The 26,150-nt window shown below is 39.4% G+C and overlaps 2 protein-coding genes across 3 annotated transcripts; one reads left to right on the top strand and one right to left on the bottom strand.

Annotated features, from left to right (window-relative positions):
- Positions 1–7,771: 7,771 nt before the first annotated feature.
- Positions 7,772–14,379, bottom strand: mrpl34 (mitochondrial ribosomal protein L34). Its single transcript, XM_081598221.1, has 2 exons — positions 13,854–14,379; positions 7,772–8,348 (listed from the first exon to the last, which is right to left on the bottom strand). Exons 1-2 carry the CDS (start codon positions 14,153–14,155, stop codon positions 8,024–8,026), a joined length of 627 nt encoding a protein of 208 aa, XP_081454347.1. The 5' UTR covers positions 14,156–14,379; the 3' UTR covers positions 7,772–8,023.
- On the top strand, positions 10,688–25,263 carry abhd8a (abhydrolase domain containing 8a). 2 transcript variants are annotated; one of them, XM_008433413.3, is made up of 5 exons: positions 10,688–11,239; positions 16,573–17,405; positions 19,315–19,485; positions 19,662–19,878; positions 21,538–25,263. In XM_008433413.3, the coding sequence occupies exons 2-5, from the start codon at positions 16,582–16,584 to the stop codon at positions 21,736–21,738; spliced, it is 1,413 nt and encodes a 470-aa protein (XP_008431635.2). In that variant the 5' UTR covers positions 10,688–11,239; positions 16,573–16,581; the 3' UTR covers positions 21,739–25,263. The 2 variants fall into 2 exon arrangements, with proteins under 2 accessions (XP_008431635.2, XP_008431634.2); XM_008433412.3 differs by lacking the exon at positions 10,688–11,239 and adding an exon at positions 15,161–15,289.
- Positions 25,264–26,150: the final 887 nt, after the last annotated feature.

Below are 26,150 nucleotides of genomic sequence, written 5' to 3' on the forward strand. Positions count from 1 at the left end.
CAAATTACAATTCAATCCTGTTGGGCTCTTTAGCATTGAACATACGTATTCAGTTTGGTGCCAATCGGAAGATGCGTGTGTGATTCAGAGACAATTGTATGCATATGGCGAAGGACAGCTAGTTGGCCACGCCCCCACGGGTTAGAGTTCATCATCAGAGTTCATCATCAGGCCATATTATGTCAGGTGGTAGAAGATTAATTCCGTATGTATTTCTCAGTAAAAGTAAGACATACAGTAGAAAAAAACAGGTGACATCCTGTCGGAAGTAGGCGGGGCTAAGGTGACGTCATCATCTGACCATGAGAATGTAATGAGGGTTGGTCAGTAGTGAGACATAGGAAGTCTGAAGCAGCTGTGACCTTGTATGTGGAAGTTATGTCACTTTGATGTTTTATGGCAAATAGTCAAATTTTGGAACTTAGCCACGCCCACATGTTTTGACATACAAAAATTCCTGTGATAACTTTAGACCCTTAATGTCTCAACTCTCTGCTGACTGAGTTTGAAGTCTGTATGTCAAACGCTGTAGGAGGAGTTCGATCAAACATGACATCTATGAAAAACAGGAAATGGCGGAATTTTATCCAAAATGGCCGACTTCCTTTTGGGTTTTGATCATGGCTCCAAGAGACTTTTTTGTAGGTCCTGACAAGTTACACATGTGTACCAAGTTTCATAATTCTAGGTAAAAGCATGGCTTGGGGCTGATCATTTAAAAAAATTCTAGCGGGCGTTATATAGAAATTAGGCAACGCCCATCAATGGTTGTTATGGTTTCCTGTTCAGGGATTGATAAGGGTGCATCCTAGTGAGTTTGGTGCAACTGGAATGAAACATGTGGAATCTGGAGCCAAACGTATGGCGGTGGCGTGACCTCTGATTCGCCGCGGCCACACCCTCTACTGGAAACTCTTGGCGCTTTAAAGCAAGTGAGACCAACTTGTTATCTGTCATCCAACATAGAATCATCTTGATTAGGTCAAAAGAGCCAGAGATGGAGCATTCCAATGAAAAAAAGGCACTTCCTGTTCTAAGGGGGCGGGGCTTTGATTAAGTCAGACTATGACGACATATAATCGTAGGGGATCGATCCAACCAGGATCACTCATGTCACGTTTGGTGCAGCTGGGCTCAAAATTGTGGAATCTAGAGCCAAACGTATGGACACGGCGTTACAGGTTACTTCGCCACGCCGCCACGCCCACCTACTCCATCGAAAACAAACGGGGTTGGAATCCACAACACACCAACATGGGTCAGATAGGGATCGTTCAGTGCAAAACATTACACTTCCTGTTCTAAGGGGGCGTGGCCTAAGTGATGTCATCATTTGACTATTGATTATTCTATGGGACTCGATGATGATCAATTATTGAAAGTTTGGTGCCTCTGTCTGCTTTTATGTAATAGTTATGTAACAGTTTTGTGTTGCACGGCGAGTCGGTGAACTTTGACCCTTGGTACGACCCCTTCAGCATGCTCGAAAACTCACCAATTTGATAACTTTGAATCGGCCATGCCTTATGAACGATCTGACTGAGTTTGAAGCCGATCGATCGAAATACGTAGGAGGAGTTTGATCACATGCAACGTCTGTAAACGGCCAAAATGGGGTCAAAATTGGAACTTCAATCCAAAATGGCCGACTTCCTAAGATACTTGCACTATGACGTTAATTGCAAATTCTGAGTGTCTTGGGGAGCTCTACAACTGTACCGAATTTCAAGTCCCTACGATAAAGTAAGTGAACAGGAAAGGGTCTTTTGAAAGTTGCTAGGTGGCGCCCTTGGGCTGTTTCTTGTGCGATTTTCGCGCCGACATTAAAATACATAAATTTTCACTGGGTTCTATATGCGGTTGCCAAGTTTGGTGAGCTTTTGATTATGATAAAGCCCCCAAAAAGCCAATTTACTTTACGGAAGAATAATAATAATTTACAGCACGATTACAATAGGCCTTTGCAGCGCTTAGCTGCTCGGGCCTAATTAAATTTATATGTAGAGTGCACCTATTAAGACAAATAGAAAAAGTTTCATGCAAAAAAAATACTTCTAACTATTTTTTAAAAACAATTAAACTTTAAAAAGGGTCAATTTGACCCGCAACATAACAGGAGGGTTAAATCAAAGACATTTGGACTTCTGTTTCTTGAAGGCTTTTTAATTCTGATCTAAATAACGGTTTGATATATTACAAGTTGTATCCAGAACAATCACTCTCATCACTGGGGAGGTTCCAGATTCGTACCTCAAAGCAAAACTCAGAGCGACGAATAATCAGTGTGGCTCAATAAAACGGTTCTACTATGACCGAAAAGACGAAGACGAAACTTCTCCATCCACATTAAAGCAAATGGACCACCTCCGTTCACTGTCCAACCTTTAATCTTTCTCTTAAATTAAGAACCCAACTCTGCCCTCTAGTGGTAATTTGGCTCAACGATCGTAAAGACTTTAACGCACTGGGTAGCAGCGTTAGAAACAGGTGGACCTACTTATTAAGAGCACAGCTCTTGAAAGAACAGTTCCTCAAACTCATACATAATAAACAATTTTAGTGGCATTTGTTTGCTCAGCAACTTTTAGATGCATCCCCGCTAAAACACATCCCAGACAAAAGGTTGACTCCCTCATTCAGTTCTGTAGAGGCTTATAATGAGTCAATGATCCAGGTGTGTTAGAGAAGGAACGCATCTAAAGTTGCAGATGGTAGCTCTGGAAAACTAGACTACGGCAGCCCTAGCATAAATGTATGAAAATACAATGATAAAAATAAATTAAACAACACCTCATATTGTTAAATAACTGATTTTATGTACTGAAGTTTTAAATATTACACTTGAGTTTGCATGGATGTAAAATTACTGCTCAGTTTTAAAAATTACAATATTTAAATCAGTGTTAAAAGGTAAGAATCTGCTTAATTTGTGATGGGATCTGGATTCACGGTGAATATTAACTAAACCGCATAAATTGCGACTAAATAGCCGATGTTAATATGATTGTAATTTCACGGATAAAAATAGTGCATGACCAATTTTTTTTTATGTTGTCGCTCAAGATAACGGATAACAAAAAAAGTCTAGCGCGACCTGCTGCCCTGACACCAACTCACACACATCTTCATTCACAGTATTACTTGTAAATCGATTTAAAAACTGACTACTACAGCCCCTCTATAATATGCTTGCAGAAAGTTAAACCCTTAAAGAATGACCTCCTTCTCTACAAAATGCAATCATAACAGTACTATCTAAACCTGGAAAACCTCCCACCAGATGCGAATCTTTTCAACCAATCTCTTATAAACGCCAACATAATATCTAAGGTACTAGCACTTGGGCTTGAGAAATGTTTACCATCTCTTTCTGAACCTGATCAGAACGGATTCATAAAGGGGCGGCAAGCTAAATATGAACATCCCGATACAGCTTTGCTTTCACTTGATGCAGAAAAAGCATTCGACAGAGTGGAACATAACTATCTATACAATGTTTTATCTCAATTTGGCTTGGGTAGTTATTTCATAACCTGGATTAAAATCATTTATAATAAACCCACAGCCTCAGTTATAACGAATAATATTATATCTGATTCATTTAATCTAGCTAGGGGAACACATCAAGGGTGTCACCTCTCACCCCTAATCTTTATTCTGGCAATTGAACCATTGGCTTTTGCCATAAGGAACAATCCAAATATACAGAAGAAAAAGTCAGAATAAAAAGTATTGAATCTAAAATTGGACTATTTGCAGATGACATTATTTTAATGCTGTCTAATCTGAAGTGCTCAATCCCTCAACTACTTAAAACCATCAATGAATTTTGGTTATCCATCCATCCATTTTCTTAACACCCTTGTCCTAAAAAATTATTATTATTTTTTTTTAATTTTTTTAACACCCTTAAAATTTTTAACACCCTTAACACCCTTGTCCGTTAGGACAAAAAGTTAAGAAAATGGATGGTTGCTGGTGCCCATCACCAGCAAACGTTCGGGGCGAGAGGCGGGTCACCCTGGACAGGTCGCCAGTCTGTCCAGGGTGGACAGACTGGCGACCTGTCGCAGGGTAACACAGAGACAAACAACCATGCACACACACTCACTCACAGCTAGGGGCAATTTGGAGAGGCCAATTAACCTGACAGTCATGCTTTTGGACTGGGAGGAAACCAGAGTACCCGGAGAAAACCCACGCATGTACAGGGAGAACATGTAGAAACACCGGAGCCGTGAATCTAACCCAGAACCTTCTTGCTGCAGGGCAACAGTTCTACCAACTGTGCCACTGTGCAGCCTACACACACACACACAATTTGGAGAGGCCAATTAACCGGTTAGTCATTTTTTTGGACTGGGAGAAACCGGAGTACCCGGAGAAAACCCACCATGCACAAGGAGAACATGTAGAAACACCGGAGCCATGAATCGAACCCAGAACCTTCTTGCTGCAGGGCAACAGTTCTACCAACTGTGCCACTGTGCAGCCTACACACACACAAACACCTAGAGACAATTTGGAGAGGCCAATTAACTGGATAGTCATGTTTTTGGACTGGGAGGAAACCAGAGTACCCGGAGAAAACCCACGCATGCACAGGGAGAACATGCAGAAAGACCGGAGCCGTGATTCGAACCCACAACCTTCTTGCTGCAGGGCAACAGTTCTACCAATTGTGCCACTGTGCAGCCTACACACACAAACCTAGGGACAATTTGGAGAGGCCAATTAACTTGACAGTCATTTTTTGGACTGTGGGTCTGAAGTTATCAAGATAACGAACAGCAATTATCCTTATCTAGCAGGTGTGGGTTAAACTTAGCCCTATCCTCGCATGTTGGGCAGGCGGCGTATTTTGACTTATGAAGAGCTCGAATGCCATAGATATCTTCTTCCCTTGCCCTTTTTTGCAGCACAGAAGTCAGCGTTTCATAGTCCGGCCTCCTTTTTCCAGAGCAAACATCCTCAGCCGAGGACGTTTCCCCTGGGACAGCCCTCTCTTGAGACCGGTCTTTGAATGCCACTTCTGTCAGAGCAGAGGTTGTTGAGTCCTCAACAACCTCTGCTCTGCAAACTTCCCCAGCCGGGGAAGTTTGTTTTGCAATTGGCGAAGGGTTGAAAAGAAAGGCATCAAACTCGTCGTAGTCGATGGTCTCATCCTGGTAACTCCAGGTTTCAAATTTTATCCCAGGAAGTATTTTATTAAAAATCTTCCTTACTCCGGTGGTGATGACATATCCAGCACCAAAAGTTAATGGGAAAAAGACGGTGGTAAAAACCTGTTCCATACTAAAATTGCTAAAACACGCAGAGTCGAAGAGTCGAAGAGATGATTGGATATGAACTCCTGTTTTGAGATTCAAGAATTCATAACTTCAGATGTTCTTTGATCTATGTCATAGATGATGATGTCATAGCTACAATGAGCTCACCATGGTTCTGGGGGAATGTCTTGCTTCTGATGGTTGCTATGGAAACGGTCAAATCAGTTCTGCATGACTCAAACTATTTTTTTTTCCAAGATATTTTTATTAGAATTTTCTGTTACACAGACATACAAAAACAGACACACAAAAACATGAAAAGTAAAACAAAATAGATAAAAAGATAAAATAAAAATACAAAAAAAAAAAACAAGCGGCCCTCGCAGCCAAGCGCCGCTCAGGCCTATAGCCACCGCCTGGTCCCAGCACCGCCTCCCCCTTGCCACAGCTCATGCTCTCACGGAGCAGCCAAACCCGCCCTCCTTGAATTACTCGGTGTGTCATGTTTGGCTTTGCTCACAGACAATGCACAAAAATGTGTTGCTGATTGGCTGCAGCGAGTAGATCAGGGGTCACCAACCTTTTTGAAACTGAAAGCTACTTCATGGGTACTGAGTCATATAAAGGCTAACAGTTTGACATGCTCTTCTGAAATAACAAATTTACTCAGTTTGCCTTTAGTTATAAATTATCAATAATGATTAATGATTCTCATCTATGGGAAGAAACTGATCACGTTAATGATTTCTCACAATAATTAGCAATGAAAACAAGGTGGGAAACAGATATCAATATTCAGCACTTTATCTCTTTTAATCTCAGTAATTGTTACATTTTTAGATAACCACTTACATCTCTACATTTCATAGGAAAAATGACCAATTTTCACTAGCCACTCAAACATTTTTTTTAACAAATCATGAACTATGTTGCACCATGCTTCAAAAAGTTATCAATTATGTAATGTTAAAGAAAAATCAACTTACATATTTTAAAATAAATCTTATCACATTATGAACTCATGACTGCTGCATTTTTAATAAAATTATAACTGTTATATGTCACAAGGATATATGCCAAAAATGGCCAAAATGGGGTGAAATTCGCAAATTCAATCCAAGATGGCCGACTTTCTGTTTGACTTGCACTATGAGAATAATTGTAAATTCTGACTGTCTTGGGGAGTTCTACAAGTGTACCAAATTTCAAGTTTCTATGATAAAGTAAGTGAATAGGATAGGAAAGGGTCTTTTGAAATTTTCTAGGGGGCGCTGTTGAGACATTTGTTTTGCGAATTTTGCGTAGACCTTAAAATACGTAAATTGTTCACAGTCTCTATGGCTCCACCAATTTTGGTGAGTTTTTGAATATGTTAAAGCCCCCAAAAAGGCAATTCATTTGTCAGAAGAAAAAAAAAAAAACATTTGAAAAACAATAGGTTTTCGCAGCGCTTATCTGCTCGGGCCTAATGATAGACTTTAAGTGTTTATTTCTGCTAATTTTGATTCTAATAGCTCACAACTGAGAAAAACAATAAAAAGTCACTGAAAGTTGAATTTTTTTTCCAATGCAGAAATGTCAACCTTGTTAACGGTGAAAAGAAACCACATACCCCATATATTCCATACTTACCTCTAGTTGGGGTACCAAATGCACAAATTACTGCATCAATGCTATTCAAGCAAAAGCTGAGTAGTGTTGATTTGACATCAGTTCTTCCTTCCAGTCAACTTTCCATTATTATGATTGGATAAAACACTGTAAAAAGCCAGCCTTTTTTTTACTGTGACCTTCAAGCGGCAGTATGTAACTTTGTAAAAAAAAAAATGAAGAAGTCAATGTACTAATGGCAGAGAAACAACTTACCTTTACAGAAAAATGGTTTATCCGCCGTCATTGCAGGTCATGCAACCTAGCCTTGGCACTGACAGCCAGGGTAGCTACCAGGAAGAAGCTGCCCCACCCCAGACAACCAATGGAAGAGGACATAAGCAGCACCAGGTGAGATTTTGATTGAAAGCGCTAAGACCCTCCTCCTGACTCTGATTGCCTTTTCCCAGCGCTAACTAGAAACAACCAGACGAGCTCAATTATTTTTCAGATTATCAGTCTCATATCATACTGTCACAAGTTGACAGTTTGAACAAATATGCGATAAAAACGTTTTATAAAACCAACATACTGCAGCCGTAAGATTCTTTTCATTGTAGAGGGTGGCAGTAACTGTCATGAGGCCACAAAAAGTAAGACTAGCTTAAATAAATGCTTTTAATACGTCACTGTAAAACATGTAACTATTGCTTTACAAATTGAATGAAGTAAGTTTTTTGTTGGAATTTGTACTCATTGAGATGCATCTGCACTTCCACAGCCAGAATGCCAAACAGAGAAAAGTGTTCCTCCTGGTGTCTGCTGGGAAATAAGCAGTTCTACAAGCTGGAGGGCTGAGCATTGAAAAGGTGTTTCACATACCTCCAAACATCACTGGGTTTCACAATAACTTATTTTGCAAAATAATTTTATTTTGATACATTTCATCATTGAAACACATTTTACATGTTGTAATTTAGAACAGGACGTTTGACCGGTTGGTGAAACTATAAGATAGCAGTTCTTGGTTCTGATCAGAAGACAAAACAGTCATTTTGAAAGTATGACACCAGAATCACCATTTTATCCAACTACAGACATTTCCAGTGGCACCCTGAGCTCCTCCCAAGATTCCAAGTCCTTCAGATCCTCCATCAAGACCTTCAGTGAGAGAGGGATTTCCGTCTCTTTAACATACGCCGCAGGATCACCTCTATGCCGCCCTGCGAGCTCATCCTCTTGATCCAACCGTGCTTATTTATCCGTTTTATGTTGCTCGGCTGGTACTCTGTGCCTCTTTTGCGGGTTCGCACCTGCTGGTGCAGCCAGGGGAGCTGCTGGACCACGTCGCTGCTCTCTGCTTGCATAGGGAGTGGCCCCAGAAGTCGGAAAACCCGAGGTCTTGCAGCTGCGCCAGACGCAAACCAGCTGCTGAAGAACCTGAGGTGAGACGTGGCATTTGCTGGGAGATCTGACATAGGGGCGCTGCTGCAGAAGAAGCACAAGTTAAAGTTTAATGAGCCTGAATATGAAAACACATTTCAACTGTAATGAATTTATCACATCTCATAGGTAGGCTGAGGCCTGTCACGATAAGAAATTTAGCTGTAAACCAAACATTATTGCGATAAATGATAACATTGTCATTTTGAGACCACTTTCTACTAATATGTTGAATTCCCTGTCAATCCCTTTCTTCAGTTGATCCAAAATGCCGAAGCAAGAGTTTTGATGAAAATTTAAAACAGAAATCATATTTCCCCATTTTAGCTTCCCTTCACCGGCTCCCTGTTTAATTCTATTCTGGATTTAACATCACATCTAAATCCTTTAGCTTCATCGTGCATCAGAGACCCGATTGCTCCATATGCTCCTGGGAATTTGCGGTGTATAAATAAACTGAACTGAATCATTGACACTTCTACATTAAATAAGTCCACATTAGCAGTGAAGATGGAGCAGCGAAAGCAAACTGCAAAACCAAAAGGAGGCACTGCCACTAGTAGTAATAATGACTCTATTCAGTGTTACTTGGTTGTAGTCTGTGACCATGAGTCAGTGGGAAGCTCGCAAAAGCAGCCTCCCACTCCGCGTTAGCATAAATACGGATTTTAGCGAACGGGACCCCCTAGCCGTTAGCTTGTGCGCTTAGCATGGCGTAGAAACACTGCAGCCTTCCTCCTCTGTCTGTCATAGCGAACTGACTTACCTACGCAGGTGGGTTAATCCACGCAGACGGGAAATAGACGTCAAAACGGTGTTCATTCTGAGATTCTTTTCATACAAACAGGTTAACTACATGTGAATGCTGAAAGTCACAGATGGGTTGGTACCTTGCAAGAAGAAGCAAGCTGATTGGCTCAGATTTGGCCAAAGGAAATGCTTCTTGCTGCGCGAGGCAATGAAGTAGAGAGAGTGTGTATGTTTAAAAAAGAAAGTGGGAGGGTGCGCATGCGCACCATTTGCCTGTCTGTCTATATCTATCTTGCAGTTGCATTATTCATTCATGGCGCAGATCAATTCTTCTTATTAAAATCAGACTCACTTCAGAAAAGTATTTGACACATACATAACTACAGAACCTACAGGTTTAAGTCAACCAGGTAAATCAAACTGGTTTTAGGTTCAGTGCCAGTGTGAAAGAATAGTCTATCTGTTTTTGGACACATTCTGGCATAAATTCTAGTAGATGGCAGCAGCAACTAAAATTCAAGATCATTTAACCTTTTCACTGTTGTCATGTTAAAACTTCCACTTTTGGTGTAACGAGTGAGAAAAGCTCAACTGTCTTCTTGTTAGGCAAAATTACAAAAATGTGGGGCATAATTTGAAGAGGCAAAATGGTAGCCTGGTAAAAACCAGCCCCTTGTTCTATGCTATTTGCTTTGTACAGAGGGTCTAAAATAATTCCAAAACAGCACAGAACATCAACATCATCATTCACAACTTCTCATTATGTTTGCTGATTGGCCCAGTAGAAATTCTAACTCAAATAAATGGTAGAAAGCCCAGACTGTCAGTGAGGAAAGATTATATTTGAATTGTGCAGGAAGGCAATGACCAGGCTGGCAAAACAGGCTTTAAAATCCAAAAATGTTACCTTGGATGACAAAAAAGCAGGATTCATAAGGGCAAATTTTTTCTGTCAAGAGGAAAAAGGGTCTTACTGTGCATTTCCCTGTTCCCTGTTCACCTATAAGCCATGAGGTTCAGTTTTGATCTTATCTGACTGGAGCACCTTCTTCGATGATTGCCACCCACTCTATGGCTCCAGTGAATTTCATTCGACAATGTTGAATGAAATCATTCATAAAGGCCAGATAAGCTTACAACTAATATCATCCCATTGTATGGGCTCTTGAGAAAGACTGTTTGCTGCTCTTCTTACCCAATTTGCCAATTTAGGTGGACATTCATAGAACTGGTAGAATTGCAGGTGTGCCATATTCCCACAGTAGTGGGAATTCCCTGAGTGGTGTTCTTTCAGATCTTAATAGCTGGATATATTGTTTTGAACTTCCTGCAGAGAAAGCTGCTTGCTGGCTACTCATTCTCTAATAAACCCCTCAGGCCCTCATAGAAAAGCTGTGTGAAATGGATGTACACATGCATCCATTTCTATTTACAAACTCAATCCTGGAGGCATTTGGTTGCACTGGATTTTATTTCACAGTGTCAGAGTAAAGGAGGCTGAAGGAAAATATACATCACACAACTGTGTGTGTTGCTCTAATTTCATGTATCAGCTTGGAGGACATACAGTATGAGCCCTCTGTGATGCAGCAACTGCATCTTTCATGTACAACATAATGACGCGTTTATGGGGGTTTGATAGCAGCTGCAGATTTTAACAGAGGCTCACTCATGTCATGTTATGTATGATCATGCATCCCACTGCTCAGATGATAAAATGGGACCATCTCAGCAGGTTCTGTCTCTGACTACAAGCATTCTGTTATTATTAAGCCAGCCTAGCAACAAGGAAAGCTGCCTTCTCCTATTGGCTTCTTCCCAGCGTTCAGCTGTCCTCTATTAGCCCTCCCCGCTGCCACTCAGCAACGAAAATGCGCGAAGATTGCCCGTAGTGCTGCGGATCCAAGGGCAGCAGGGCTGGGTAGGGTTTGGCCCTCATAACGCAGTGGATGCTGAGGGGAGGAGAGGAGTGCTGAAAAACACTGCCGTTCCTTCTCGCTATGGGTATCTTATTTGAATGCAGCTGGCACAATTTGATGGAGGCATGCCTTACTTTCACTTCGAGTCCGTTTGTGTCGATTGACGGCCGTCTGATGAGGCTGAAAAGCGTCCACCGTTCTGCAGCATCTCCCGTGTAGACGACCCTTCAGAGCCGGTTACGCACCAGGTCGTCAGTAATTCTGCAGGTAAGAAATCCGTTTTTTTTTTGTTGTTTGTTTTTTTTGTTTTTTTTGCGAGGCAGGGTTTCACTTTGCATGTAAGTCTTTTCATCATCGGTCGGCCGACTGCATCTGTTAATGTGGATGCTCAAAATTACTCGCATCTCAATCATAAAAACGCACATAACGCACAGGACTGCCACACGTTGTTGATGCGCAAAAAAGGATAAATCAATAACATTTAATACATAAATAAATAATAATAAAATAAAAAAATTTAAAAAATAAAATAATAATAATAATAATAATAATAATAATAATAATAATAAAAATAAATTGTTCTCGCTGTTATTTCATGCATGTCTAGCCACACTGTTTTCCTGCAGAACAGCCTGTGATGCTGTTGTATGACTCAATGTTTTGAATTCATTGTGATTCCGCTGCGCCACGTCGGATCACTCAGTAAACAGAAAGTAGGTTAAAATGGTCTCCTCTTGCAAAACAGGCCATGCACGTGCAACACTCAACCCACGCACAGCCGCAGCAATGGCTGAATGCGCACAATGCGTCAAATGTAAGAGTTGCGAAAATGGCGGTACGGTTCGAGGGGCAGCCTGCACTATTTAGGTCTGTTAATAAAAACTGCAGACACATGCAGATCTGGGTCTGGTTATCGATGAGTAGGTCAGTAGGAGAATCCCTGATTTACATTTCAGGCCGCTGCTGCTGTGTTTTTCCTGCACCATGAGGAAAAATGCAGCTGCAAGATAAATAGATAGACAGATAGCTAGATAGATAACTAGATAGCTAGCTAGATAGATAAAAACAAAGATAAGATTTTGCATAATTGCATAATTCTGACTGCATATAAGAACACTCTTCTTTTTGGAAATGATAGAACTTGTTCAAACTGTTTGGTTTCTTATCTCTGATCCAGCTTTCAGGCACTATCCATAACATCTCACAAGGTTTCATTTTGGACCAACTCCATTAACTTATTATAAACCTGCTTCCAAAACCAGATTTAATGTGTTTTGGAACTTTACATTATGTCCAATTTACTCCAATCTGATCCAAACTGTCACCATGAAATTATATTGGTTAGGGAGTTCAAGAACTGAGGAACATTCAAAGGTCAAGCAAATGCCAGTGTCTCTATCCACAGTGAAGCAAGTTTAGTATAAAGATGAGAGTAGTGACCAAGGTTCAACGAGCCTAAAGCTCTATTCAGCCTCTCTCCCACAGAGTAATACTACCCTGCCCCGGCTTCTCTGCAGGGATGGTTCAGGCTAACATGCTGTGCTAGTTTGTTTTTTTTTTAATCACACATTTTCACAATGGTCAAGGACATTTCAGAATTTTAATGTCAGCTTGCTTATCCATTCTTACTTTTTCACTTTTGTTATGAAACCGATATTGCAGCTTTGAGTATCAGCCAATATTGATATTGACCCAATACGATATCAGCACAAATCATACATATTTTAATAACTTGCATTGCAGTGTGGAATGTTGGAAAAGGCTTGACCAAGTGGTATTACTCAAGCAGAAAACAACAAGTGTCAGAACAACTGACTCATTTATAATTAACCAGTAGGTCTGTGTGAGGGATAGAAATTGTGGGGCAGACTAAATGCTGTCGGAGTGTTTATATTTGTGATTTTAGATGTATGCTGATATAATCCAATGCTTTTTTTTGGCTGATATCAAACCAATTTTTGATATAAACATCGGATCAGGACACCCCACATTCTAAAACCTGTTTTTATGAGTGTTTGGGATCTTTGTCCTAGTGGACCACCCCACTGTTCAAGTTTTAACCTTCTAACCCAAATTGCCACACTTTGATAAAAAAAAAAAAGTTTAGACCAAGGTTCAAGCCTTCCATACACGGGATGATTGTACACCAGTGTGATTGTCAACACTGTGAGTCAAACATCATGGACTGGGTGCTGACCAAGAAACTGGCACCTGGTCAAAATGAAGTACGTCAGTAAGAATTAGCATGTGGCTGAGCAACATGTCTTCTGGAGAAAGGTGTTTTAGTCCATTTAGACATTTTAGCATAAATACTGTGCAGTTATTAAAAAGTGTAGTGTAGTCCTATCCAAAGTAAGGAATTGCATAGGTTGATTAAACCCATAGTGTTAGACTTAGACAGGGTTAGACTTCTTTTATTGTCATTGCACAAAGAAACATAAGTAAAATTGGCAATGAAACGTCATCGCTTGGCCACCGGAGCACACACAGAAACACAAGTGTGCCTATAATTACATAATAAACAAAAAATAATTTATTGATAAATATATACTGCTCAAAAAAATAAAGGGAACACTTAAACAACACAATATAACTCCAAGTAAATCAAACTTCTGTGAAATCAAACTGTCCACTTAGGAAGCAACACTGATTGACCCGACTAGGGTTTCCGTTGTCAATCAGTTTTGCTTCCTAAGTGGACAGTTTGATTTCACAGAAGTTTGATTTACTTGGAGTTATATTGTGTTGTTTAAGTGTTCCCTTTATTTTTTGAGCAGTGTATATAACTTAGTATTTTCAAGGAGTCTCAGACAGGTTTAGTGATGGGATTGTTGAGCAATGGGCCAGTGGGAGATAGCTGTTTCTAAGTCTGGCTGTTCTTCAGCGGATGCTGCGGAATCTCCTGCCAGATGCCAACAGGATGAACAGGCCATGGAGGGGAAGGGTGGAGTCAGAGAGGATCTGGTTTGCTCTGGCTATGCAGTGTCTGTGTGCAATGCTCTGGATAGGGGGGAGTGGAGTCCCAATGATCCTCTCCGCTGTCTTCACCACTCTTTGCAGAGACTTCCAGTCTGAAGCCTTGCAGCTCCCAGACCAGATGGAGATACTGCTGGTCAGCAGGATCTCAATGGTTCCTCTGTAGAAGGTGGAGAGGATGAGAGACGGGAGAGAAGCCCTTCTCATTCGTCTCAGAAAGTGCAGGCGCTGCTGTGCCTTTTTCACCAGTGAAGTGATGTGAGTTGTCCAGTAGAGGTTGTCTGTAATGTGAACCCCCAGGAACTTAGTGTTGCTGACGATCTCCACTGCTTTGTTGTTAATGAGAAGAGGTGTGTGGTTCGGTCGAGACCTCCTGAAGTCGACAATGATCTCTTTTGTCTTGTCGATGTTCAGGAGCAGGTTGTTTATTCTGCACCAGTCCACAAGATGTTGTAGCTCTTTTCTGTGGTTCACCTCATTGTTGTCCTTAATTAATCCCACAATTGTTGTGTCGTCTGCATATTTCATGATGTGGTTGGTGTTAAACCTGGGAAGACAGTCGTGGGTCAGCAGGGTAAACAGAAGGGGGCTCAGGATACAGCCCTGTGGGGAGCCAGTGTTTTAAGAAATGACACTGAAGGTGTTACCCACATGGACAGACTGAGTTCTGTCGGTGAGGAAGTCCAGCAGCCAGTTGCACAGTGGAGTATTGAAGCCCAGAGAGACCAGTTTGCATACCAGATCCTGGGGAATGATCGTATTAAATGCTGAGCTGACGTCCAAAAACAGCAAAAAACATCTGTTATAAACATTAACAGATTATTTAAAATAAGGAACAATAAAAATGCCAGATATCAGCAGAAATACGATTTAAAATGAGTATATTGTACAAATACCAGCAAATATATAAACACTTATTGAGTTTGCATGGGGAAGTGAATCCTGTCAAGATTCTTTACCAACCTCTTCCTGTTCTCATTCCCAGATTGTTTTGGTTCAAATGTTAGCAACAAAGATGCTTAATTTAAACTCCCTTCAAATTCTTTAAATGCATCAGAGTTGAATACTGCTATTTTTCTAGTCTGGATGGAAACAGAAATAGTTGGAAAACCGCTCTCATTCTATTATGAGACATCTTGCTCACAGACAAGTACCCAGTCATGACCCATGACTAGTGTTTGCTATTTATTTTTGGATTCTGGCTGTGTTAAAGAAGGAGTTATGAATAGAAAACATTCTGGTCCAATTGTGAATGGTCAGTCCTGACTGACACCGAAACTCCAAGACAGCAGAAGTATTTTTTTATGGTTTCTGAAGAATGTGGATGTTAGAATGCTAGAGGTAAGTGCATTTACAACACTTGGTCTGGGCTTTATTGGTTCAGCGTTTCGTCTCTTGGGATTATCACAGATTAAATTTCATCATGGAGCAGAAGTTGACATTTAGAAACCTCCAGTCACAGCTTGTTGCACAGGCAATGTAGAAATCAAAAACAATATGAAAGCTGATGTTTTTTCTACATTAAAGATTAGATTTGATTAAAATTTTTAATCAAGTTGATGGTAACTAAATAATTGCAATTAATCGAAAACCATATATTGGCAAAATAAGCAACATTTTCAATTCAAAAATCCTTTTTGCTGCTTCATTATTGAATAAATAAACATATGAGCTCAACTGAAACTGTTATTCAGGTTCTTGAACCATCAGTGCTTCTTTATCCATTCAGTTTTCCAGTTTCAGGAAGTCCTGGCTAAATGCCTGACAGCAAAAGGAGGAACAGCTGATCCTGCTCTCTCTCTCATCCTTATTGATAGCTTTGCATGTTGAAGTTATTTTATATACCCAGCTTTTATAGTTACACTTACAATGTCAAGCTCATAATTGGATTGCTTTATTTGATCTACAACATGACTGTGCACTAGTGCTAAGCTGAACTAGAGCTGAATTAGATTTCAATTTCAAAGTGTTAAATGACAAAGTAAAAAAAATCATTAAGTCATATTTGATATACAGGGTGGGCCATAAGTTTCCATACACAGAAAAAATAAAAGTTTTATATTGGACAAGCGTTTTTATTTTTGTGGGACTCTGTGTAATCGCTGCATGTTTTGGGCCACTTCGTGGATAATCTGCAAAATTTCCAGTTTTCTGAAACTTGCAAATAAGTTTTGCCAAAGTGTCACATGTGATGCTCGTTCCATGTTTTCTGTTAAAGTTTCGTGCAACCATGCGAGTGCTTTCCTATCCAACCATCAGTATAATTTCAATTATTTGCTCTTTTGTCAAACGCATCTTCTTGGGTATCTGTAATATAAAAGAAATATACATTTTACATTCTCCTATGTATGGAAGCTTATGGTCCACCCTGTATACTACATTTTTACAATAAATGAAGGTAATATAGTTACTTGACAAAATGCCACTATATGCCTGGAAAATACATACAAGTTTTACAATTCAGTCACTTATCAATAAAAGTAAATTTACCTGATTTTACCTTTCATCTGAATTTTTAACTCCTTAAAAACATGCTCCCATGTAAACAGGTAAGAGTTTATCCTTTGATTCCCATTCCGGACACTTAGCTGTGACTTTGTGTATGTGTCATTTTGTCAAAACAGAGAGGCACTATGCTGACCAGCATCACTGACGGGATCCTGTGCTGCCTGACGGGGAAGACCACTAGCCTGGTCCTGCCTCTGGAGTCTTCAGAGCCGTCCGATGGGTTCGAGTTTGTGGAGGTGAAACCAGGGAGGGTTCTGCGAGTGCGCCACATCAAACCAGAGCGCCAGCGCGTGGACACGGAAAAACAAGATGCCGGGAAGAACAAGACCACTGCTGACTGTGATGGCAATAGGGATGCCTCTGTTCGGGACTCCATTGATGATGATACTGGCACCAGCGTCCACTGCAAGAGGAAGATCACGGTCTATCGCAACGGCCAGCTGGTGATTGAGAACCTCGGCGATGTTTTGCATTCTGAGATCCTGCAGTGTCAGGATGGAGATCTGGAGCCCTGCAGCACTGTGGAGGTGGAGCTCGCTGACTACAAAGAGATGCCCTCATCTCCTGACCCCAACCCTGTTCCTCCGGTTCCATTGCCTTCTGGAGAGCAGAAGCCTGCTCCACCTCCCCGCCGCCGCCGTCGCAAGCCCAAACGCACTGTGCTGATTGACTCGACACGGGTCATCTCGAGCTGCAAAGGAACGCATTCGGATGTGGCGCTGTTTTTTGTGCATGGTGTGGGAGGCTCTCTGGACATTTGGAGCAGCCAGCTGGAGTTTTTCTCCCGTCTGGGCTATGAGGTGATCGCACCTGATCTGGCTGGGCACGGAGCCAGTACTGCTCCACAGATCGCAGCGGCTTACACTTTTTACGCATTGGCAGAGGACCTTCGGGCCATCTTCAAGAGATATGCTCGGAAACGGAACATTCTCATAGGCCACTCATATGGGTGAGTCTGATTCATAAATCATTGGGTCCAGGAGTAATCTGTACTTGCAAAAATAATCAAAATCAAGGTTTCCCCCAGAAAACTTGCTAAGCCCAGTGGTAGGGCCACTTGGCAGTTATTCCTCCAGTAGTCCGCCGTGTTTTTGACTCAAAATCTGTTTACAGTTAACAGGAAATTTGATAATATCACTTAATAATTATGTGTTATTGGAAGATTTATATCTGAACACCAACTAAAAAGTCTTAAAAAATGCAAAGATAAAAAAAAATAAAAATAAAAATAAATTGTAAGCCTGGTGGGGGCACAAGTAAAGCCTGGTGGCCCGCCAGGCTTATAATACACTGGGGGAAACCCTCAAAATTCTGATGGCGTATAACAGTGGTCCCCAAACTATGGCCCGCCTCCACATTTGGTCCGGCCCCCTGAACAATACCAGAGAGCATTCAGATTTTTTTTCATATACAGTATTTTCTGGACTATAAGCCGCTTATATGTGGATTTTTCTTCAACCACCAGGGGGCTCTTTAGCAGGAAGAGAATCATTGGAAGTCAAAATTTTTAAATAAAAGAAGAAAGCGCCCATTAAAACGGAATTAGGTTTTAATAGCGAATTGAAATTTGAGAATGTTGTTGATCAGTTAAATAGCATTGAGGGGAAAAAGAAGATTTTTTTTTTTTAATAATACTGGGATCATTATGAGAATTTGAGGTATAGATATTAGGATCCAGTAGTGAAACAATAATGGATGCAAGCTGTTGTTGAAATCTAAAGAAGAAGAAGAAAGCACCCATTTTCATTTAGCACATGCTAGTAGCAACACGAAGAATCAGCACTTTTACTGTTACAGTTACCGTTCGGAAACTACCGTAATCAATTCAGTTAAATCTAAACTTGGCAACTTTTTCTTTTTCAACTGTAATAAATATGATATTCAATTGACCTGTTATGACTCAAATTTTGGGTGTCCGCCCCCCTCTGCTGCTGCATCGTTGTGGAAAACCTGGAGCGGCAGAGATATATGCGGCTTATATGTGTATGTTTACTGGTTATAAAAAAAAAAACTTTGAGGTTGTGGTTTATAGTCCGGTGCGGCTCATAGTTCGGAAAATATGGACTATAATCCTTCCTGGATTTTTTCTGTGAAGAACCCAGACAGGGTTATTTGGTTATTATTTATTTCATTAATAGTGTTATTGTTTATTTCCTGACTTTTGTTCTGTGAAGAACCCAGAGTATGTTATTTGATTGTGCTTTCTGGAAAACAATACATTTTTACATTTAGGCACTCCTGCAATTGTCACACTTTTTCTGTTACAAACTCCGGCCCCCACCAGAGAAGGGAAAAGTTATGTGGCCCTCACAGGAAAAAGTTTGGGGACCCCTGGTGTATAAGGGGTCCCCAAACCCCTTATAAAAAAAGAGTACATTTTTGCCAAAAGACCTCAAAAATTTCCTAGAACAAAACAAGAATATTTCTGAGCCCAAAAAGTTGTGAATTTTTGAATAAGAAATTGAGGAATTCTGTGATTAATATCTAGAATTTTTTTTAGAAAAAGTACATTTTTTCCAGCAAATTTTCAGCTTGAAACTCAAAAATTTCTGTGTTTTCTATAGAAAAATTATTAAACTATTTTCAAGATATCAGAGGTTTTTTCATGCAAATATTTGGCGTTCCAAACTGAGAAATTTAATCCATACATGTTTGGGTTTTTTCTAGCAAATGTTAAACTTTTCAGGCTTGTTTTTTTTCTAGAAAATTTCTGAGATTAACATCAAAATTTTAGAGTTTAAATTTACTCTTTTTTTTCTATCTACAATTACCTTTTTACACAGTTGTGCAAAACTGCTTTTCCAACTGCAATGTACATTTTACTGCCATTCTTCAATTAGTCTTTATGTCTCTTCCAGAGTATCGTTTTGTACATTCCTCGCCCATGAATATCCTGATCTGGTCCATAAGGTAGTGATGATCAATGGAGGGGGTCCTACAGCTCTGGAGCCCAGTCTCTGCTCCATCTTCCAGCTTCCATCATGTGTCCTTCACTGCCTTTCACCTTGCCTGGCCTGGAGCTTTTTGAAGTAAGATCTATGGCTTTGTGTTGTAGAATGACACCCATTGAAGCAAAAAAAAAAAAGAAATAAAAAATTCTAATAATATCAAGAAATGGCACAAAAAAAGCAGCTTTTGTCTACTTTTTAATCTTTATAATATTTTCAAATGAGCAGATTTTTGGTAACATTTTTCCAACTTTCAGAGCTGGATTTGCTCGCCAAGGTGCAAAAGAGAAGCAGTTGTTGAAGCAGGGCAACGCATTCAATGTGTCTCCGTTTGTCCTGCGGGCGATGATGAGCGGTCAGTACTGGCCAGAGGGCGATGAGGTCTACCATGCCGAGCTCACTGTGCCCATTCTGCTGGTTCACGGCATGTGTGACAAATTTGTGCCCATGGAGGAGGACCAACGAATGGCAGAGGTACATAAAGCTACAGGAAACATATGCCTGTGCAGATATGAGGCTTCCACATTATGACTCCAATGAGTGGACGTATTGCAGTCTAATGGTATCAGACTATTCACAAAATCAGTTATAACAAAAATGTAATTTAAAATAATTTAAAAATCTTTACTGGCCATCTCATACATTTTTTTCTGTGGACATTGCTGTGTGCATGTAAATTGTTTTTTGAATAAATATATAAATATTTATTTAATATATTTATTGCTCAAAAGCTGGCAGACAGTACACAACAACAGAAGCAGCAATAAATTACTGTACACCTCGGTAACGGACTGTTAGAACTTAACTGCAAAATAAAAAAAAATTATTTGGGTAGATTTTAGTTTATATTTCTTTGTACAAATGTATTAAGTTTTGTAAATAAAATAATAGTTAAATTCCAATCCCATTTTGACTTGTATTTAACTAAATTAGGTAAATTCTAACAAATGTATTTGTACACTACTTAAATTCATCAGTAAATTAAATGAATTAGGCTCTTACTGTAGTGCTACATAAATGGGAATATATATATTTTATTGATCAAATTAAAGTATATAATATTTCCACAACGAGTGTAAAATCAACAGGCTCTATTTGAAATGTATTCCTCTTCATTAACATAAGCAGTGATAAATGTTCATAAAACAGTGTTATGGATGTGAAGGATCCCATGTCAGGAGCAGACACCTCTGCTGGGTCGTCTTTGGCACCCGTCTCTTTTTGAGGAAATTGTCAGGTTTGTCCTCCATGTCAAAATGAAATGAAATGATGAACAGCAATAAAATGTTACTGAGAATAGAAATAAAATGCAGCATAATGGTGGTTATAAAGTAAGTGTGGGCAACAGGTGGTGGCAGGATTGGTGCACATGATTTTAATAACGAATTGCAGAAATGACTTGTAAAACCCCTCTTTAAGGTAAAAGGTAACAAAGAAACATGGAGAAAAAAAGCTGACAGAGGAACATTTTCTCTCTGTAGCATTCACATTAACTCAATGTAGCCAGAAAGCTTAAATGTACTCAGAAGGGCGTGGAAACGTAGAAGAACTGGAAAAGCAAATTACAGACAAATGGCCACAGTTGGAAAAAATAGCAGGTATGGGTAAATGAGGAAATGATTAACAGCTGGGACGGGAAGCAGAATGGTAGACTGAGGTGAAGTAAACAGAAGGAAAGAGAATTAAAGAATGAACAATAAACAGATTAATACAAATCTAAGTAAATAAATCCAAAACACAAACAATAAGAGTAACTGAACTAACACAATGAACTAAAATGACATGATATAAGAAAAACAAACAATAAAAAATGGTCTAAACACTAACTAAAGCTAAGATTCCAAGCACTTATGTGTCATAACAGTAAAGCTAAGAATTTGTACTTAAAAACCCCCCAATAATAATAATAAAACTTTTAAATCAGAATAACAGTTAACTGAGCCAACATATTCAATTAAATTCTGATCAAAATGTCAGAGTCATTCAATAAATGCAAACAACCTAACTAGCTAATATTTAATACCTTAAACAAAAACCTTCTTATACTACAGAAATGACAGCTGGATTTATGTGTCTGATCCATTCCAGTTTTAGATATTGACAGGTTTGCATTCCTTTCAACTCTGCTTCCAGATCCTGCTGTTTGCCTTCCTGAAGGTCATTGAGGAGGGAAGTCACATGGTCATGATGGAGTGTCCTGACACCGTCAACACCCTCCTCCACGAGTTCTTCCTCTGGGAGCCCGACATGTCCAGAAAGGGAGAGGCCGACCACACCGTTTCTGTCTGTGACACTGTCAACACGCTGAAGATCAAAAAGCCTGTGGACAAATAACGCTCACAGAAGCCTCCCTCTGTCACATCACCAAGCGGAAGGCCGTTTTTCTGCAACTACGTGTTAATAAGGCTCCGGGACTGAGAGCGATTCCAAGGAGGGCCAATGTCTTCAGGATGTGGGTGAACGCTGGTGCTCTGAGATAGAGCAGCAAGGAACATTGGATGAAAGGAAGAGACGCAAACACAGTTTCTTTTCCACTTCTGCACCGGTTTGTGCTCCGCTTGCAAAATGACTCCCTCGGTGCTCAAAAGAACTGCCATTTGTGATCTGTGTGTGAAATGTTTGTGAGGAAAAGCGGACAGCTACTCAACACAAAAGATTAAACATCTCTGTAATGATGTCTGGAGTTTCTCATATGGATCTGTTTTACCTCTGAGAAGGATTGCTTAATGGTTGAATCCATTTCAGGTCGGCTGTAAAAGGGAAACTGATTTTAATAGAGCTATGGAGGGACAGTCTACGGCAAGAATTAGTAGTAGTATTGATCTGTTATCACATTCAATGATAAGTATGATAATACTAATAACATAGTAAAAGAAATCATAATGGACATCTGTATAAATTAACCGGAAATATAAAATGACAAAGACAAAAATATTCCTCAGTTCTATAAAATGTGCTGTTTTCCCCATCTCAGACATAATTAACAGATACACAGTTTATGGCCAACAGAAGTATTTCTGTTTTTCTTTGAGGTCTGACCCACTATTCTTATTTTCTTGTTCATTTTCTATAAGGACAACAAAAATAATGTACTGCAGGTTACAAATGATCCCCATTTATGTATCAGATCATGTGTCCCCAAACTTTATCTGACTTTTAATATACTCATAAAGTTAAATCAGTACACACATGCAGTTAGAGACTGAAAATTGGAGGACTGATTCGAAAACATATTAATTCGACCTTCAGATCACCTAGCCAATCAAGGGAGAATCAACCAGGGGTGAAAGTAGGGGGGTACAGTAGGGTACTGCATCCCTAAAAGATTTAGCGGGGGTACGCAGTACCTGCAAGAGAGGGAAGCGGCTCTCTGCTGTAAAAAATCAATGGGGTCACTGTGCAGCCGTGAGTTTACCCATTAATCAGCCGTGACTGATTAGTTTTTCAAGAACAATCTAAAACACGACTTAATTAGTTAATAAATAACTTTGTTCCCCATTTCATGTTGTTTCTGAACTCTTCGTGCTTTTCTAGAGAGCAGGGGTGCAATACGTCGATCATGGAAGGTTTTGAGTCGATCTCAGGATTAGGTGACAAACTGAACGCTGCCAGGACGCTGAGAGCAGCTCGTCCTCTGATTCTTTATCAAAACATTCCTAACAGTAACAACAACAAAAAAATAAAAATAAAAAAGTGTTCAAGTGAATGACCCAACAAAAATAGTAATCTCAGTAATTATTGTTTCAACAAGGTGTTGCGCAATTTTGTGCATTCCGGTTACCAAAATAACTAGCAGAGCAGGAGTTTAAAATTAACTAATCGACCACCACTGTGTTCAGGGGAGCACTTATTAATAATCGCAAAATAAATATCAAGGCTAAAAACCTAATATCATAACGGACTAAATGTTTTAAACATAATCTGTTCTCGGCTTGCGGAGCGCAGGCGGTTGCCACTGCAACGGGTGTGCTTAAATGACAAAGACAGAAAGAGAGTAAAAAGGTGCGAGTGGTTTTGAGTTGATCACCTGTTCAGGTTGTTTTACCTTTGTTTACCTTTGCCTTGGTGCATCACAGCCGCTGTAGTTCCTGAACGTTCAACAAACGACAAACTTGGACTAATGACCTCGTTTATCTGTGACTATACGTCATTCACAACAAACATCAAACACGGTAAATATGTTTCATTAAGTATTTAAGAAACAAGTAGCTTCTACTGGATAATTATGTGAAATTACATTAATTATCTAATTTAAAAAAAAGTTGTATTGCTCTCTGGCATCCTGCTTTGAGCTCAGAGTCTGAGCTCTATCAAACTTTTTTTTTTTGCCTATTTAGTGGAAATATTGATGTTGATGAGATTTTCTCCAAAATAATCACCTTTTTCAATCTTTGTAGCTCCTTTCTTGAAAATAAGTTTCTAACATTCACAAATGACAGTGAAATAAAATCCAGTCCAACATCTGATTTGAGGTGATTCCTCTGGATCCTGTTGGAGGAAAAATATCCCAACTTCAGAAGATGTGCTGTTAACTTAACAGAGCTCTGTGGTTCCTCCTGTCAGTATGAGAGTCAGGGTGAGGAGGCGCCATGTTAGGAAGAGAAGTGGAAGCTGCAGGATCTTCAGAACAAACAGGTCATGATGCTAGGCTGCTGATTATCCCTCTATCTGGACACAGGATCGATATAACCAGTTTAAAAGCTAAAATGGTTATATGCCAGACATGGAAAACTGGGATGCACTCCATGCCATGATGTTCAGAATTTAGGTCTCATGACATCTCACATTGCAGCCAGTGGGCTGAGGGAAATACAGCTTTATTTTCTATCAATTCAATAGCTAGTACCCCCAAGAATTTAAAACTACTTTCACTCCTGGAATCAACCAATTCTGACCTCGGGTCAGTTCTACATGTGACCTAATGAAAAAAACAAGTCAAATGCTATTGCATGATTCCTGAATATAAGCAACAGGAGACAATTAATAATTAGTACACTACATTTTGATTAAATGAGTACTGTTTTTCCTTTTCTGAAACAATACCAATCTCCAGTACAAGTTGTGGTTGCTTTTTTGACCTGCTATATTTAAACAGCGATGAGTGCAAAAATAAGAGTAGTTTGCTCTCCTTGCTCTCTATGCCCCTAATTCTTTTTTTTATTTTACTGTGTGTCAGACTAAACAAAATGTTCCTAAGTGGAAGTTATTCACTCATGGATGTTGTTTGTCTCATAGTGGGACAGGACAGTGTGGACTAAGCGTTCTCTAACAAACTCCCTGACGGTACGTATCTGTTGGTTGGATAGTTTACTGTTTTGTGTCGCGGAGGGTGTAAATAGATGAGAAGAAAAAATGGGCCGCCATGATGAATTTACATAAATCCCCCAAAGGAGGACATGTAGAGGTTAAATATGCATTTTGAGAGAATGCGGATGCAACTTACCTTGTGTTTTATGCAATTTAAGGAACCAGAGAGGAAATAGACTGGGGACTGATGTCTCTATAACATTCTATAGTATATTCTTTATGGACTTTCCCAAAAACCCCACAAATGCTGCTTGTGTCTCCTTTGGTGTAAAAGGTGAGTAAAAGTGTGTGGACTACAGGGTGCACATGTACTTCCTATTATGCTAAAACTGTGCATATACAAATTGTTATACGTGCTGATTTTCTTTTTGTTTTTTTTTTGTTTTTGTGGTTAACAAGTTTAATGTTATTGTTACCTTTATTAATGGGAATGATAACACTGTATATGCACTGCCTAAATGTAGATGCATATAACATTATATAACCAATCATGGGATTTAATGTATGAATGTGCCTTTTATGGCATGAAATAAAACAGATGTTCAGCATCAAGATGGGGTTTTGCATGTTTGTTTGGTTTTTTTTTGGAAGAGTTAGAAATATCTGACATCCATCCATATGTAATGAATGTCTAAAATGCGACCCAGAGGCCCTTTTATGGCCCTTCACTGATTCTGTGTAGCCCGCCAGAACAGGGGATGGATGCAAATAGAGACTTATTTTTCTTTAACTAGAGCAAAATTTTTGGTGACAAATAAGATTTTCTACAATAAAATATAAAACACAAAGTATTTGTCTTTTAACAACCATGCTTCTTAATTTTTTTATAAGTAGGACTACATTTATCAGCTGATTTCTACTTAGACTTTAGAGAACTAAAATCTGCTTTCAATTTGGTAAACATGGCTTAATATAGCAAGCATTTATGAAGAGAGAGAGCCAAAGCAAATTTATAAACAGGATATCTTTCTTTAAATAAAGTAGAAAAACTCAAAAGTTTTGGATTTACAATGATTTAAACTTCCCTTTCAAACAACTACAAAAAAAAACAACACAATAAAGCAAAAACTGACTTATTTAATTAGAATCATTGTGTGCTTAGTTTATTGTTGAACAGTAGAAGAATGCTGTATTTTTTGTGGTTTTAAACATTATTTTTTGGCCTGTGAGTCCTTTTGACTTGACAATTTTGACAAATAGTTTGGATACCACTGCTGTAAAAGATAAAAGTAATTTACATGTAGCCTCCAAAGTGTGATAACTTTCAGAAAATGTTCATTGTGATCCACATTGACAGGAGATATGTATAAGCCCTTCAAATAAATTCATTGTTTGTCATTCTGATAAATAAAGAAAAATCCAACCTTTAATTTAAGCACATAAAATTATATTTAAAAAATATTGTTTTAAATCACCAGGGCACCAATAGGACAACTTTT

The sequence above is a fragment of the Poecilia reticulata genome, chromosome 17 (genome assembly GCF_904066995.2).
Source record: "Poecilia reticulata chromosome 17, P_reticulata-male-v2, whole genome shotgun sequence".
NCBI classification, from domain to species: domain Eukaryota; kingdom Metazoa; phylum Chordata; class Actinopteri; order Cyprinodontiformes; family Poeciliidae; genus Poecilia; species Poecilia reticulata.